Source organism: Sesamum indicum, linkage group LG8 (assembly GCF_026168435.1).
Source record: "Sesamum indicum cultivar Baizhima isolate 11 linkage group LG8, ASM2616843v1, whole genome shotgun sequence".
Taxonomy (NCBI): Eukaryota; Viridiplantae; Streptophyta; class Magnoliopsida; order Lamiales; family Pedaliaceae; genus Sesamum; species Sesamum indicum.
This window is the reverse complement of record NC_142664.1, coordinates 28032927-28050321: the sequence shown is the minus strand read 5'-3', so window position 1 is coordinate 28050321 and position 17395 is coordinate 28032927. Positions and strand designations below refer to the sequence as shown.

Genomic DNA, 17395 nt, shown 5'->3' with positions numbered 1-17395 from the left:
CATTTTCAGCGACAAACTTCAAAATTATTATTTAATATTTTATCGTAATATTATATTTTCGTGTTGACCAAACAGTTACAATATTCAATTCATCGATATATAAAAATTGATTAAATATATTATAATTTTTGTATAGAAATTTACATATATATATAAGAAATAAACAAAAGACTATTACAAAGTCAACAAAAATTAACAAATGATCAAATGCATCAGCAGTTACGTGTCACAGATGATAGACCGAAATTTCATACACAAATAAACGACATTTAAACTCAATAATCCTTCTCTCTCTCTCTCAGACTAAAACAAAACAATGTATAAACCCTTTTTGTTGCACCTCTTCTTTCTTTCCTCTGTTGTCTGCGAATCTCTACAAGCAAAGGATTCCACCTTTACTCGTTCGATTTGGGGAAATATGTCTGAGGTACTGTTCCGAATTTGTTGTTCTCTATTTATTTTTTGGTATAATTATAAGTAAATTTTCAAACATTAAATCTAGTACATCTGACGTTTGTTTCGTCCAATGAATAGATTCATTTGTTAATGAAACTTACTGAATCTGCTTAAATCAATAAAAGAGTTGAATGGATGTTTATATTTGCCTTCAATTGACTTACTGTACGGAATTATGGCATGCTAAACGTATCTTTTACAACCCACTAAGAGTAGTGTCGTGAAAAAAAAATTGTTTAACTTGTAATAAGTTAATCGAGAGAAAATATATATTTAATGTCAACAAATTCTGTTAATTTTACTAACTGATGGATTTACTTTGTTGGACGAAAATAAATATTAAAGAGATTAAATGCAATTAATCTGATACGTGTGATTATAAAAAACCTCATATGAGTGCCGAGTAATTATTTATTTATTTTTTGGGTTTAGTGGTTTTGATTTGTTTGATTTATTGAAGTACTTTGTGCAGGCATCAAAAACTCCTCTGGTTCATAAAGATGGTGAGCTTATCTGACGTCAACTATCAACGTACTTGTGCACTTAAAACAAGCGGTGTATGGATAAATAAAAAAATATATAATAAAAGTATGAAGTAAATAATATTGATATTTTTAAAATTAGGTCAAAATACACAAATACTCTCTCTTTGAAGTTTGGTAATTATAGAAACACCTCCGACACATTATGGTCTATGAAAAATAAGATAAATGCCGCGTAAATGTCAGTAGTGGCATTATGAGGTTTTAAAGAGTGTTTTTGCCTTTTTGGGCAGAAAAATGTTAAAGAAATTAACACTATGTTTGTTTTTATTTTTCAAATTATTTTCGATATAAGTCAAAACATATTCAATATTTGTCATCATTCAAAAACATCTTATTTAGGTGTTTTTAACTGTTTTAGTATAAATACATACATATATATACACACACATATACATAAATATATATAAAAAAGACATGATTTGATAATGAATAGTAATTTTTATCTCCCAAAACACAATATTAAACATATAATACTTATTTCATATTATCTCCAAAAACAAATCCAAACATACATACTATATCTAACACACACTTATTTATCTTTTTTTTTTTTCTCTCTATCTCCACAAAACACTTCGAAAACAAATCCAAACATTATGTAATGTTTTTAGTAAGTATATGTGTAGTTATGGAAAAAATGACAGTAATACTTATGTGATATTATAAATGAGCAAATTAATTTTTTATGAAAAAAATAGTAATTCATTTTTTAATATTTTTTAGAATACAGTAATTTATTTCCTTATGTTTTTTAAAATAAAATAATTTATCTCCTTATACAAGGAGGTAAATTGCTTAATTTTGAAAAGCACGTAAAGTAAATTGTTATTTTTTTTATATAAAGAATTAATTTGCTCATTTATAATATTGTAAGAGGATAAGTAGTTATTAATCCGTGTAATTATATAAAAATTATGAATAATTTACGTAATTATACCAAAATTTTGGAAAAGTGAATATAACGTTTTCCTTTTGGAATTGGAATTGAATGTTGTTGAGCTCGGAGTCACCTTAGAAGAGGATTGATGAGAGCCCAAACATGATTTTGAAATTTCTCATTCATGCTCTTCAGAAGAGAAGACTTCTGCAGGGACACCTTCCGAGCAGGGAAGAGCGACCCCTCCGGTTGCTGCAATACCAAATCCCTTTGATCTCTCAGCCATGATAGGATCGCTTAATGTGTGTATATCTTTCCTTTTTCTCCACTGTGTTTCTTAGAGTGAGCTGAGACCGAGAGGTGAACTCATAACATGTCGAACTAGTCCATGTTGGTAATGGACAAACAGGGTTGGAAACTTTGTTAAACCTTGATCATTTATTCGTTTGCACTAAAGGTGTTCGATAACAGGTTTCACTTGTGTAAGCTCACTATAATGTTTCTCTTAGTTTATGGTATTTCAGTCTGTCTAAATCACTATGTTTATGTGTTTCTCATTTAAAATGAACGACTGGTTTCTCGATCTGCTTCCGATCGTACGACACCGGTTAGAGGTTAATTTATATCATTTGCAGCAACCAGGCATCAAGGAATTGGCTGAACTGGTGGCCAGAGATCCTTCATTCAATAAGATGGCAGAACAGCTTCAGGAAGCCATGCAAGGTGTTTCAGTTGAAGAGGGTATGCCCAACAGTATTTTTCAACTATGCAACAAGTCATGCAAAATTCAGAGTTTATGGCTGTGGCTGAGACGCTTGGTAACGCATTAATGGAGGTATTTCTTGGTTTAATATTCATGACTCTCCGGTGAAATATTTTCTAGATAGTTGTTGCTCACAAGTCTATCATTCTGATTTTTTGTACAGGATCCGTCCATGTCAGGCATACTTGAGAATTTGATAAATCCACCCAACAAAGATCAACTTGAAGAGCAAAGGCGGCATATCATGGAGGATCCATCTTTAAAGCCTATTTGGGAAGAGATCATGAATGGTGGTCCAGCTGCATTGATGAGGTTCTACCTTCTAATGGGTTTTCTTATTTTGATTATTACAGGATTTACGAATTCGTAGTGTGATGTAATACTGTATTTGACAGCATATGACACATATAAGTCGAATTGAGGGGTGATGGGGGGTTGGGGCTATACAAGCATTTGCATGCCAGCAGAAATTTAATGATTCTGTATGCTTGTCAGTGGATTTAGATACTCGATGAATACTATGATGCGATGAAGTTAATATCGTCCTTATTTGATTTATTGACTGAAGAAAAAAGCTTCTGCCTCCATGTTCAGAAATTTTGGATCCATTTCCGGAATAAGTTGTAACGTTCTGCATTAGGCAAAGTGTTGTCCTTTGCCTGTTGCAGATCATGTCATAATGTAAGTTATCTAAATGTTGGTCTTTTAGCATCCTATTTTCGGTTCCTGTATGCCCTTAAGGATTACTTTGTCAATCGTGTATCAGATATCAAATAATGTAGCAAAACAATATGAAATAACTCCCGCCCCCGCTTCTTTTTAATATCTGAGGTAATTTCTTCTACTCGATCCTCCAAGCTTGTCATTATACCTCTGGATGCAGAGGGAACTAGCATGCCAATTCATTTAAATTTGTAGGAATTCTTTGGAATTAAGAATAGATCTGTGGACTGGGTAGCATTTTTGTTCAAAATTTAGAAAGTTCACTTTGGTGTTTTCTTGTTCATTTATGTTGATTTCCTCACTAGTGAGCACATAGGTCTTTGTTAATCTACGACTGATTACTTGTGATTCTTCTGTCCTGATAATGCATTATGATCAGGTGCTGGAATGATGAAGTGGTCCTCCAGAAGATGGGTGAAGCAATGGGATTTGGTGTTGGAGCAGATAGAGCCGCGTCTGCTGGCAAAGACGAAGCAGAGGAAGCAAATGACAAGGAATCCATTGTTCACCATACCGCTAGTGTTGGTGATGTTGAGGTACATCTCTGAGTAATACTTTGCTGAGAAATATATTAGCATGATTAGTTATATATATAACACTTCCTCCCAAGTATACCTCTTCAAATACAACACATTGCTGATAATTCGGCTTTAAAGCGTTTCAGTGTGTTCATAATGCTTTCTAAAATTTCATTCAAATTGTAATTTTTCTCTTAAATTCAGTGAATGCAGCACTCTTCAAACCTTAGTTGGAAAGACAACGATGGATGTTGCTAAACTAAACAACCAAAACGAGGTATAGAGAAGCCAATCGATGTTGTTTGCCTGAACTCTTTAAACAATTGTTGAGAAAAGCCCGACAATGAAACCGTGCTCCAGTAGTAACATGTATATATGATAATGAAGTCTTGTTCAAGTGGTAAGATTGAGACCTCACAATTATGGGTGTCTGTTTACTCTTATAGATGTATTTAATTAGTTTGATATCTGAATGTATTGAACTATATCCATAAAAGAAAGAAAAAGAAAATGTAGGAGGTGAAATTGGGTGATATCTTGTCACTCCAAATTTTGCAAATGAGTCCCAATAGTAGTGGTACCGGATGACCCATGGTGGGTACGATGTTGATGTAGCACCAAACCACATCTCCAATTAGTTACATGGTTTGTTTCTTAATAAATAAATAGGCATATGCTAAATTAATAATTATCGTAATTTGTCTTGCAATATTCTTAATTTAGATATATTTATTTAACATAATAAAATGACAAACAGGGCGTGGATGAGATCTAACTTATTTGAAGTCTTCTCTGATTTTATTACATTGAAATTTCATAGAAGATAATGATATATGTATAGTAGGTTACGTACAATATATGATATGAGTATAAAATTGTTGATACATCTTAGTATCATCACAATAATGATTGTTGCATTTTATGAAATCACATTATCTATATATTATTATTATTATTTACTTTATTATTAAGGGAAATCACCTTTTTTTGGTGTCCTCTCTTGTCTATTCTTAACATTATTTCATCATTTTTTTGTAATTTTTTTCCATCTTTTGATAACAACCAAATTGCCCACTGACTTTAACTTCGTATGACTTTTATATATATATAGTTAACATTTTTAATTTCTTTAATTGAAACTTCTTATAACTTCCTTATTTTTAATTTTTAATTTCTTTCATTAGAATACAATTTTAATAATAAAATTTTAATTTTAACATTTTTATTTTAATTATGCACACTTATTTCACCAAATATTTTACTATTATATCTTTTTTCTTAATTTCCAACTTTCTTACACTTTCAAGTTTCATTTACTTTTAACTTTGCTCATAACTTCCTTCTTAACCCCCCCCCCCGCTTCTCTCTTTTTAATTTGAATTTATGCGATTGAAATGTATTTTAGAAATAATAATTAATTTTTAAACTTTTTAGTTTATTGCACACACTCATTTGAGTGTGCTACACACACTAGTTATTATTGATAGAACGGACGATGTGATCAAATTTTTGGCATGATATATTATTCATTTTGATCGAATCCTCATTTGTTTGTCATTGAAAAGACGTTTGTGGGAGATATGGGGACTGTGTGACTTATGAGCCATGTAAGTTTGTCATTTGTAACTAATTTAGCACGCATGTCAACATCATCAGTAGCTCAAATGAGGGGTTTAGAATGTGCACCTTGCATTGCTCCAAGAAACAATACCAGATCATGTACCGCGTGATATTATCAAACCTTGTGCCTCGAGGTATTGTTCGCTTTGACTGGAGTTTTATAGGCTATTTTACTGAAAAAAATTATGCCATCATAATCAATTATGATTACGTAATACATTAACTTTGTCAGGGATAAATGTTGATTTTTTTTAAATTTAAAAAGAATTTTTTTATTCAAAATTTGAGTCCCAACGGTTAATGACTCCTAAAGTTAAAACTTTTACATTACTTAAAAAAAAATCGTAAGAGCAATTAATGACACATATATGGTAATTGGTAATAATTTAATGACAATAATTATTTTTTATAATTATATCATTAATTTGTTGTTTTAAATATCTCTACTATTTATAGTGACAAATTTATATATAAGTTTTTATCATAAATAATTATACTACGACAAAATTAAAATTATAAATTATTATAAAGTCAACAAAAACAATTGGCCAAATGCATCAACAATTATGCGTCAAATTGAATATAAATTAATTTAAAATAATGGCAATAGACAGACATTCATACATAAATGAGAATCGAAATCAAAATCTTCTATTAAATAATTAGAATTCTCTTAACACTTCTAATTTAGAATTTTATTATAACAATAGACATGCGTTCAATTCTGAAATATAATTTAAATTAAATGAGATTTTTACGTATATTAAGTTAATGCATAAATGAAAAAAAAATCCAGATATATATCATTCATAATTGTTGCCATTAATTATGATTTTTCTATATTTAATATAAAAACATGCAAAAATATATTTCGTAATCAACAAAATTATCACTTAAATAACATAATAACAAAATATTAGATGCATATTTAATACTAATAATAAAATTTTCCAATTTAATTGGGCCAAAAGCCCATCAGAATGAGACAATGTTGGGCCTGGGCCTATATGTGAAGCCCAATCGACGAACGAGAGAAGCAATCAGAAGAAACAAATCTACGCCATTCACCGAGTTGGCGATGAGATTGAGGTGGCCCACTCCCCTCTGTTTTATCTTTGTAAATCGCAATCTACTTCTCTCTCCTCTCTCTCTCTCTCTCTCTCTTTCTCACACTAAAACAATTTATAAACCCTTTTTCTTGTACGTCTTTCTTTTCTCTGTCCTCTCGACTCTCTACAAGCAAAGGATCCGACGTTTACTTATCCGATTTGGGGAAATATGTCTGAGGTACTGTTGTGAATTCGTTGTTCATTTTTGTTGGGCCAATGGATTGTTTGTTTCCGCTTTGGTCAGTTCAATTTTTGACCTGTATTACTTGTTTTTTTCCAGTCGATTTAATGGTTGAAGTCGAAACTTACTTGCTGATTTTCTTTTTTTCTTTCTTTTTTTTTGGTTTAGTGGTTTGAGAATTTGGTTTGTTTGATTTAGTTCAGAGGAATTTGGATTTTGTTGTGTTTGAAGCTGATTTAGTGATGTTTTGAGTTTTTTGCTCTTGTTCTGATTTTCGGTTGGGGAATTGTGCAGGCATCTAAAACACCTCTGGTTCCTAAAGATGGTGAGTTTAAATTACATCAACGTTTATTCATGTGCGCGTTTGAGTATTTTGTTGTGAAGTAACGGGTATTTGTTATTAAATATTTTATTTGTTGGAATTGGAATTGAATGTTTTTGAGCTCGGAGTCACCTTACAAGAGGATTGATGGGATCCCAAATAAGAATTTGCTTTGATTATAGCTTTTTCATACTTCTTTAAGCAAATCATCAGCCTAGATTGTGTTTCATTTTTATAAATTCTCATGATGTTAGATTACTTTGTTTTAACTATTTGAAATTTCTCATTCACTGCTCTTCAGAAGAGAAGTCTGGTGCGGCTGTTAGTACTACTTCTGCAGGGACACCGTCTGGGCAGGGAAGAGTGACCCCTCCGGTTACTGGAATGCCGAATCCTTTTGATTTCTCAGCTATGACAGGATTGCTTAATGTGTGTATATCTTTCCTCTTTCTCTCGTGCGTTTCTTAGAGTGAGAGGTGCTTTCTAGATGGTGAAATCATAGCATGTTGAACTAGTTATTCTGATACTAAAGTTCATCTTGGTAATGGAGAAACAGGGTTAAATTTTATTAAATCTTAATAATATTCTTTTGTACTATTGGTATTCTAGAAAGGTTTCCAAATTTGTAAGCTCAGTATAAAGTTTCTCTTTGTTTCTGGTGTATCAGTCTGTCTAAATCACTATGTGTTTCTCATTTAATTTAAAAAGGGAGTTGTTCAATCTATTTCCTATCATATGACACCGGTTTATGGTTAATTTAGGCTTCAGAAATTGTTAAGCTAAACTTGTGTGCAGGATCCAAGCATCAAGGAATTGGCCGAACAGATAGCCAAAGACCCTTCATTTAATCAGATGGCAGAACAGCTTCAGAAAACCTTTCAAGGTGTTTCAGTTGATGAGGGTATTCCCAACTTTGATACCCAACAATATTATTCAACAATGCAACAAGTCATGCAAAATCCACAGTTTATGACTATGGCTGAGAGGCTTGGCAGCGCATTAATGCAGGTATTTCTTGGTTTAATATTCATGACGTTCTGGTGAAATATTTTCTAGATAGTTGTCACTCACAAGCCTATCATTTTACAGGATCCAGCCATGTCAGGCATGCTTGAGAATTTGACAAATCCAGCCAATAAAGATCAACTTGAAGAGCGAATGGCACGTATCAAGGAGGATCCATCCTTAAAGCCTATTTTAGAAGAGATCGAGAATGGTGGTCCTGCTGCAATGATGAGGTTGTACCTTATAATGGGTTTTCTTAATTTGATATATTACAGGATTTATGACCTCTATGATGTATGATGTATTTGACACCATATAACACAAATAAGCAGAACTGAGGCGTGAGGGGGTTTGAGTACAAGCATCTGGGGTCATTTTAGCTTGTCAGCAGAAATTTAATGATACTTTATGCTTGTCTGTCAGTCTGTGGATTTAGATAACAGAAGGTACTATGATACAGTAATGTCCTTATTTGATTTTGTTGACTGAAGAAAAAGCTTCTGCCTCCATGTTCTAAAATTTTGGATCCATTTCCTGACTAAGTTAAAATGATCTGTAACATTAGGCAAAATATTGTCTTTTGCCTGTTGCCAGACCATGTCATTGTGTAAGTTATTTAAACATTGGTTTTTAGCAGCCTATTTGTCGGTTTCCTGTATGCTGTTAGGGATTACTTTGTCAACTGTGTATCAGATATCAAATAATGTAGTAAAACAATTTTAGCCAACTCCCCCCTCCCCCTCTTTTCCTACAAATAATGAAGTTCTTGACCCACAATTTTTGAGGGAATTTCTTCTAGTTGATCCTCCAAGTCTGTCATTGTACTTTTGGATGCAGAGGAAACCAATGCCAATTCATTTAGATCACTTTTGTCTTTTTCTTGTTCCTTTATGTGGATTTTCCTCACTGGTGAGCACATAGGTCTTTGTTGATATCTTTTACTGTTGAACAATTGATTACTTGTGATTCTTCTGTCCTGATAATGCATTACGATCAGGTATTGGAATGATAAAGAGGTCCTCCAGAAGTTGGGTGAAGCAATGGGATTTGCTGTTGGAGCAGAAGGTGCCACATCTGCTGGTGAAGCTGCTGAAGATGAAACAGAGGAAGCAAATGATGAGGAATCCATTGTTCACCATACAGCTAGTGTTGGTGATGTTGAGGTACGTTTCTGAGTAATACTTGCTGAGAAATATAATATTATGATTAGTTATATTATACCTTCTCTGAAGTATACCTCTTGCCAAATGCTACGATTTGCTGACAATTCATCTTGGAAGTGTTTCCAGTCTTCTACAGTGTGCTAATTATAGTTTCTTTAATGTCATTTTAGTTATAGTATTCCTTTTAAATTCAGTGAATATCAGAGTCTCTTGTTTAATTTACTTGCTTGTATGCGGCAATTAGGGTTTGAAAAAGGCTATAGCTGATGGTGCTGATAAAGATGAAGAAGACTCCGAGGGAAGGACTGCGTTACATTTTGCATGTGGATATGGCGAGGTACTGGAAATCTCTAAAAATGAGATCTGGCTTGACCTTTATATATCTTTTACTTTGACGCCAGACTTGGCCACTGAGCTACTTTACTGGCGTAGCCTGTGTCCTCCTTTCTTATGCTGCTGGGGTTCTTTTCTTCTACTTTTCTTCTTGTTCCATCTCATTTCTCTCTCTATGTCTCATATGCTAGTATTTTGTTAGTTTGTCTTTTTCCTCCTTAGATGCTAGTTTTCCACTACTTTCTTCAAGAACTAATTGAATCATGTGTATTCCATTCCAGGTTAAGTGTGCCCAAGTGCTCTTGGAGGCTGGGGCCAAGGTGGATGCTTTAGATAAGAATAAGAACACCCCTCTCCACTACGCTGCTGGATATGGCAGGAAGGACTGTGTGGAGCTTCTTTTGAAAAACGGCGCTGCTGTGTAAGGCCTTTTCCCTATTTCCAATTCTTTCCTTCTGTACTTTGTTCTGCACTCCACTGACCCTTGCCTTTGATTTGAATGCAGCACTCTTCAAAACTTAGATGGGAAGACACCAATTGATGTTGCTAAACTAAATAACCAAAACGAGGTACTCAAGCTCCTTGAGAAGGATGCTTTTCTATGAGTAGAAAGGCATTTTGCCCCATTGTACACTTGCAATCTCAACGTGTTATAGGGTCGGTGTGGTATTAGACTCGTATATTTTCATGAGCGGAGGAGTGTTGGCATGACAACTTAATTTGTTGCCTTAAAATCATATATGGTGGTGTATGATGGTAACATTTCTGGATTGTTCAATTTAATTACATCGACCGAGTGTTGAAGGAATACTTGATTGTGTTGTGGTTTGGGTGATTCCTGCCTTGAATAATCACTCCATAGTTTGAGGCAGCGGGTGGTTATAGATGATGACAGAGTATATCTGATGTGCAATGATCGTCCCTATGTACTTAGTTTATAGTCGGTTTGTATTGAAGTCTGGCAGGCTGCAGTCCAGCTTGAGAATTTCTGGAAATGGGTTATTTGGTAGGTTTTCTGCCGCTGGAAACGGCGTTTATTTGGATGGACTTGCATAAAGTCTTGAACTTTATTCAATTATTTTTATTTCTAACTCTCTCTCCCTCTGTTCCCCCACCCCCACTGCCACCCCATCGCTGCCTTCCCCTTCCGCCTCCATCCCTCATTTTCGCCTCCCCTCTTTACCCGATTGCCACTGCGCCGCCACCCCCCTCACGGCCCTCCTCCCTCTTACCCAATACCCGCCCTTCACCCCCTATTAGAGGGGGTGAATTTCTCGATTTATAAAATATAGAGAAGTAATTTTTTTTTAAAAAAACAAAATAAGGGGGTATTTTCGTTTACAATACAATATGGGGGTAAATTGCAATTGATTGTACAAGTATTTTAAGGGAACTCTTGTCCTATATGGACATGTATCGAGTGTATTAACGCCGTTAGTATATACATGCACAAGCAACTTTTCTTTGAATTATGAGTGTTTGGGTGAACTTATTAGGTTTTCAAAAACATATTACAAGCAGTTTAAAAATTTATGAAATTACAAAAAAATATTAGATAAATTTTTTTCAAAAAGAAGCTTTAAAAACTCTTTTTTTTTAAAAGAAAAAAATAAAACCTAGGAATTCCTAATTTATTTAAATATTAATAAACTCTTTTAATTTTGTGCATAGTAGTTATTACTAGCTCTAGTACTCCATTATTTTTCCTAACCAAATATTTTAATAACTTGTTCTAAAAAGATGCCACATCTTATACAAAAACATCCTGTAAAATATCTATAATTTTATAAGATGTTTTGAATAAATTTCAAATACCTTTTAAATCATTATATTCACATTCAATTTCAATTATCAATCACCATACACATATTCTAATGATATGTACGAATTTCATTTCCACACTCCTATATATGTATATATTTCAATACAAATGGATGTATAGATACACATCGACCAACATATTTATATAACTATACTACAAAAGTTTTCATTAATTAAATGTAAAGATTGATATAATCATATAATCACAATTTTAATATGGTTTTAAATTTAATTTGTAAAAAACATAATGCACAACATTTGGACTAAAAAAAGTTGTGAAAAATACATGAATTTAAAAAATTACTTATACACATATTATTTCGTTTTTTCCTTTTTTTTTTTTGGTGTTTTAGTGTTGGGGGGGGGGGGGGGGTGGGGGGTTGGGGTAGGGTACATTATTTCCTCCTTTGACACAACTATATATAGACGTAGTTATAAGTTGTGTGGAATACTTCATTGTGATTCGTAACCTTAAATTCATCATCTACAAACAAATTCTTCCCACAATATTCTTCCTCTGCAATTTCCTCTAATCTTAGGGTTTACTTTTTGCGTCTTCTCTGACACGGTGATTATGCGCGAGGGCAGATCTCTTCGCCTCCTATTCTTCCACAGGTCGTCAATGTCGCTTCCTTGTTTTTAATTGCGTTTAACGGATTTGATCGATCTCAATGGTTCCGCGGGGACGCTGAATTTTTTCTTGTTAATCTCGATGCCGTTGATACAGCAGGTGACAGGTTTGATTTTGTTGTATCGTATTTCGATAAGTAATTTGGAAAATGGGTAGAGACAGGGAAATATCTCGGTCACCGTCATACAGGAGAAGGTACTCGCCGTCACCCTCTCCGGTGAGGTATGGGCGCCGGAGCCGGAGAGATAGAAGCCGATCCCCTTATTCTTATAGCAGGTGATACCCTTTTACTTATACTTGCTTGTGATTGTGTATTGTGTAACGGAGATATGTATTTGGTTTCTTTTGGTTAACAGGTTTATCTTTAAATTTACTTACTAACAATAAGGACAGAACCAGAAGTTTAGGTGGGATTTGGGGGGACTAAAGCCTTGGTAAAGAAGTCTATGTGTAACAAATAAATAGAATAGGGGACATTAAGGAAATTTACTTTATGGAATAATAAGGCACAAGATATGTTTAGAGGCAGCTGTTGCTGGGTTGCTCTCTGCCTTTACTGACGAAACACAGTGTCAATTGGTTATCTGCATGAGCAATTTAATAACTTCTATATTTTGATAACTTCTAGTACGTCCAGCAGTAATTTGATAGGAATTAAAGATGCTTTTGATCATTATAGCCAATAGAAAAGTAAAGACGTTATGAAATAAATAAAAAAAGAGTAATCAATCTTAATCAATTAGTTGTTAGTTTAAGTTATTTTGAAATTAAAGAGTAATGATGTTAAGGTACTGGGGGTAGATCATTCGAAGGAGTGACCTTAGTCTTAAAATATGAATTTTTGGAATCCACTAGTCTAGCTTGGATATTGAGACAATTTTGAATAATGAGGCTTTTATTAAGAAAAAAGAATAATTTCCAGTCTCCCTGGATCTATATAATCTGAACTCTCATATTGTCATTATGGCAGCTGTTGCAAATATTGTTTATGTAATAATTGTTCATCTTGTTGATTTTATTTGTTCTAGATGACCTAGCAGATGCTTATGGATTGTGTGACTTTGGTGTCCTAGTGCCATGTTGCTGCCTATGAGAGTTTTCGCTTTCCATCAGCACCTTGATATTCTACATGCTTATGGTTGTTGAGTTGATGATCTGTCATACCTTTCATCAGTTTTCATATAACGCTGCTAAATTGTAAATTATCATGGCTGATGCATCTTGATGCTGGGAGTTTCTTGTACGAAAACATTATCATTTGAGATATATCTTCTTTAAAACATAGTGTGAATGAGATAGTCAACATCATTGGTGTTTGAGAAAGTTAGAAAAGAAACAGTGGCTTCCCTTTGACTGGGAAGTCAGCAGGTGATGGGTGCCGATGGGTGTCATTTCACTGCTCGATTGTGATATTAGCGGTTTCTTATGATAAAAGATGGAGCACCCAGTTTATTCTTTGCAATATATGAGGTAACTGTACGTGCTTTCGACATAAAAGGTGGTTTTGGAGAATGCGAGGTTGCGGAAATTGTAGTGGTTAATATTTTCTTTTGAAGCTCAACTACTTTATTGTATTCTACAGAAGACGAAGTCGTTCATTATCCTCTCGACGCCACAAAAGCCGCTCCCCCACTCCAAGGCGTCGTAAAAGTCGCTCTCCCACACCAAAGCGGACCAAAAGACAAAGAAAAAGGAGTACCTCATCATCCCCTTTAACTGCATCTCCCAGTGTAAGCACTGGTACAAAAGAGACGAAAGATGCAAGTGAAAAACTTAAAAAAGAGGCAGAGGAAAAGAAAAGGTAAAATTAATTGCAACTAATTTTCCCTTTACATTATTGTTTTACTTAATTTGTTTAATGTCTGGATGTTTGTTCATTGGTTTGGTCTTATGTAATTTATCAATTATCATCCGGACTTGATAAAGTTCCTGAATTGTTTCTTACTGTGTTACATGCTATGAAACTTGCAAAATAGACTGAGTTACTAAGTTTAGCTCGAGAGGGATAATATAATATCTTGAGGCTGTTGATGGCTTGGCAAATTTTGTCATTTGATTGCTTGTCATCTGATGATTTCTTCCTTGCCTGCCACTTATGGTGTTTGAACAAAAAGTCCTGCTATAGGTTGGATGATTTTGTATAATTTTTACTTTTTGGCACCTTCCTTTTACTTATCTAGCCTTAGTTTTGTTATCGTTTCTGGCATTTCTTTTCTTTCATTTGTCCTTCCTTTCCTCTCCTTCCCTTTCCTTTTGGTTCTGTTTTATCTAGGCCGATGCTGTTATTGCAAGGTTGTCTCTATTGTTTTCGTCATTTAGCTAGAGTGCTGCCTGCTTTTTAGCACATAAAAATGAAACCAACGGTTACAGAGAGCGCGGCATCATATGCCTGTATCCTTTTTGTCTTCATGTCTGAAATTCATGATTTTGATGGAGAATATTTATTGTTTTAGCTCTACCTTTTGTACTGTGCCGCAGGAGAATTTGATCTGGCAACTATCAGTCATTTTGTGCTTAACATGGCCGAATCATATGTACTTTTTTTGTTATAACCATTTTGCAATTTCACCATTGTTGCTTCACATTTCTATTGTCTTTCCTTAATATTCTGCTACTTAACTGTGTATTCAGTTGTTTGGTTATGATTCATTATCTTTTTTCTTGTTTTTTATTTGCTATAGTTCACATGTTTTTCCCTGCTCAACACATTTAATACCATACATGCAAAAGTAATATAAATTATGATGCCAAAGAAAGATGTTAGTTAAAAACAATGTGGAATGAGATAATTGCGTGTTCTAACTTTTGAAATAGCTTGTGCCAGAGCAGCAGATGAAGATGATCCGTGTAGCCTATCCCAACTAATTGTGAAATAAGCTTTGTGGAGAGAAGTTGGTTCTGTTTATATTCCTTAAGCTTTTAATTTCTGTGCATAGGAGGAGGGCATTTCAGAACTTGTTTGACTGTATTCTTGAAACTATTTCATGATAGTGGGACTCATGGGATGTTGGATCGGGTGTCATTGCTTAATATACATGTAGAAACCTGTCTGCATCGAAATGTTGAGAGCATCGCCATTTTGCTTTATTGAAATTTCTGCTACAAGGGCTGAAGCATTTAAAGCAATTAGCATTAAATTTGCTGCCTTTTACTTGACGTTCTTCTCCACAGGATTAATTGAAGGAAGTTTCTGGTATTGTTTATTTTGATGGTCCATTTGGGTGCCTCGTTAATCTACTGTTCCCCAGATTTGAAACTGAAAATTTTTGGATCAGGAATCAGTTAGAGGTATGCTTTAAAAGCATAAGCATGCACATTATAGTGCCTTTTTCAGATTGGAGGTTAGTCTGTCGTTCATTTTAGTTATGAATTTACAGAACCTTGTGGGACCAATTGCTATGATCACTTGATTCAGTACTTTGCATACTTAGAGGAATAGGACATTGTAGTTTGATTCGAGCACCTCTGATTCCCCTGAGAACTGACTTTGCACTTAGTTGATCAGTGGCTACGTTTTCTTTTGACAAATTTTTCTGCTTCGCCAGGCGTCAACAGGAGGCAGAATTAAAATTAATTGAGGAAGAGACTGCTAAGAGAGTAGCAGAAGAAATTCGGAAGAAAGTTGAAGAGAGCTTGAATTCTGAAGAGATCAGGCTTGAAATAAAGAAGCGACTAGATGAAGGTAGGAAAAAACTTGCTTCTGAGGTTGCAGTGCAACTTGAGAAAGAAAAGGAAGAAGCTCTTATAGAAGCTCGGCGGAGAGAGGCAAGTACCTATTCTATTGTTTGTTCACTCTTCATACATTCAGGATGTTTAATATTGTAAAGAGCAGGTTTATTGCTGTCATAGACATGCTCTAGTTTTGTGCTCGTGGTGATCGAAAAATTATTGCTCTTTGGTCTGGTGGTTATATGATGTTTCTCTGTATTAGCCTGTCTTGGACTGGTTACAGCAAGGATATTATACAGGAGGTAAATGTTAGTATTCGTAACTGGAGCAACTGTGTCAGCCAACCATTATAATAATGTATGCGCCTAAATCCAATTTTATGCAGCAGATGAAGTGAGGTCGTAGTGATTTAGCGCATTTGTTTCCTCATGTTTGCTTGCTTCAAATAAATTTCATTTATTTATTTATTTATGATTATGATGTGAGCATTAAGAATATGTACAGGAACAAGCACAAAGAGAGAGAGAAGAGCTGGAAAGAATGATGGAAGAGAATAGAAGGAAGTTGGAAGAAGCTCAAAGAAGAGAAGCTCTAGAACAGCAAAGACTGGAGGAGGAACGTTACAGAGAATTGGAGGAGCTTCAAAGACAGAAAGAAGAGGCTCTGAGAAGGAAAAAGCAACAAGAGGAGGAAGAAAGAGCGAAACAAATGAAGCTGTTGGGCAAGAATAAATCGCGGCCGAAGTTGTCATTTGCCCTAAGTTTGAAATGAGAAGTAATCAATATATCTCCTCTCTTTTCCTTTTCCTGTTTTTTGTTGTATTGGTGTGCTTGTTTGTAGTAATTGAATCCGGACAGACTCAGAAATCAATATCATCATCTATTGTCACTCATCTTTGATGTTGTTCTTTCCTTTGTTGGGATGATTGTGGGCTGGTGTTCTATGGTTCCACGGGTGGGCTTGCTGTAGGCTGTCTTGCGTCCTCAGTGATCTTAAATTTTAATATATTAGTGGGGTTATGTTAGTGCTGATCAAATTGAGCAATGTTTTAGCAAATTGTTTCATTAGTTGGTAGTTTCTTATGACTTGACTTGGTGTCAAGTTTGCACTTGAGGACTTGATTTGTGGCCCATTTTTTATTTTTTTAATCAAACCTCTCTTATAACTTCGTTTTGATTGCATAACAAAGTTAATTCTCTTTTTCCATAGCATTAGGAGATAATATCTCTGGTACCACTCCACAACTTAATTTGAGAGAAAGAGAGATGGATGCCGCCTCGGCCCTTGCAATTCAACCCAAACTTTTACTATGTCAATAATATATATTTGCAACTTACTTGGAGATTTAATTCCCTCACCAAACAAGAAAAGAATAATATTTATGCAATTCTCGGTAGGATACATCGATTTTTACTACCACGAATAGTTAAATCCATGGAACGTTAGCTGACAATTACTTAATAAATGCAAGAAAGGGCCTTGTAAAATAATCAATTATTAATTCATACGCATTCCACCATCCCTCTTAGGAAAGTTATCATTAGCTATCTACTACTGTGGACAATCTTTGCCTCACAGTCAATCTTTCCCTATCATTAACGCATGATTGCATGATGAGGACCCACCCCTGACGTCCTTCACATTCATCGATGTTGTCTT

General features: G+C 34.4%; 2 protein-coding genes and 1 pseudogene across 7 annotated transcripts; all 3 read left to right on the top strand.

Annotated features, from left to right (window-relative positions):
- Window positions 1-283: 283 nt before the first annotated feature.
- LOC105169429 (ankyrin repeat domain-containing protein 2B-like) lies at window positions 284-4486 on the top strand (annotated as a pseudogene). Its single transcript, XR_016066634.1, has 7 exons — window positions 284-427; window positions 929-959; window positions 2074-2180; window positions 2514-2713; window positions 2805-2953; window positions 3744-3900; window positions 4087-4486. The product of XR_016066634.1 is annotated as an ankyrin repeat domain-containing protein 2B-like (transcript).
- A 2162-nt stretch (window positions 4487-6648) lies between these two features.
- LOC105169148 (ankyrin repeat domain-containing protein 2B) lies at window positions 6649-10425 on the top strand. Its single transcript, XM_011089461.3, has 9 exons — window positions 6649-6789; window positions 7087-7117; window positions 7416-7543; window positions 7910-8122; window positions 8204-8352; window positions 9117-9282; window positions 9527-9619; window positions 9897-10036; window positions 10121-10425. The coding sequence occupies exons 1-9, from the start codon at window positions 6781-6783 to the stop codon at window positions 10218-10220; spliced, it is 1029 nt and encodes a 342-aa protein (XP_011087763.2). The 5' UTR covers window positions 6649-6780; the 3' UTR covers window positions 10221-10425.
- Window positions 10426-11879: 1454 nt separating this feature from the next.
- On the top strand, window positions 11880-16628 carry LOC105169147 (arginine/glutamate-rich 1 protein). 5 transcript variants are annotated; one of them, XM_011089458.3, is made up of 5 exons: window positions 11880-12051; window positions 12167-12343; window positions 13650-13868; window positions 15613-15832; window positions 16241-16628. In XM_011089458.3, exons 2-5 carry the CDS (start codon window positions 12216-12218, stop codon window positions 16505-16507), a joined length of 834 nt encoding a protein of 277 aa, XP_011087760.1. In that variant the 5' UTR covers window positions 11880-12051; window positions 12167-12215; the 3' UTR covers window positions 16508-16628. The 5 variants fall into 5 exon arrangements, with proteins under 5 accessions (XP_011087760.1, XP_088739919.1, XP_088739920.1 ...); XM_088883793.1 differs by having other exon boundaries at window positions 12164-12343; XM_088883794.1 differs by having other exon boundaries at window positions 11880-12054; window positions 12164-12343.
- The last annotated feature ends 767 nt before the right edge of the window (window positions 16629-17395 follow it).

Excerpts from the sequence above, each read along its gene's own strand:
- LOC105169148 (XM_011089461.3), top strand. Across the intron at positions 9,283-9,526 it reads CTAGTGTTGGTGATGTTGAG|GGTTTGAAAAAGGCTATAGC; the intron begins GTACGTTTCTGA and ends TGCGGCAATTAG. Across the intron at positions 9,620-9,896 it reads TTGCATGTGGATATGGCGAG|GTTAAGTGTGCCCAAGTGCT; the intron begins GTACTGGAAATC and ends ATTCCATTCCAG.
- LOC105169147 (XM_011089458.3), top strand. The coding sequence starts at position 12,216 with ATGGGTAGAGACAGGGAAATATCTCGGTCACCGTCATACAGGAGAAGG. Across the intron at positions 13,869-15,612 it reads GAGGCAGAGGAAAAGAAAAG|GCGTCAACAGGAGGCAGAAT; the intron begins GTAAAATTAATT and ends CTGCTTCGCCAG. Across the intron at positions 15,833-16,240 it reads TAGAAGCTCGGCGGAGAGAG|GAACAAGCACAAAGAGAGAG; the intron begins GCAAGTACCTAT and ends GAATATGTACAG.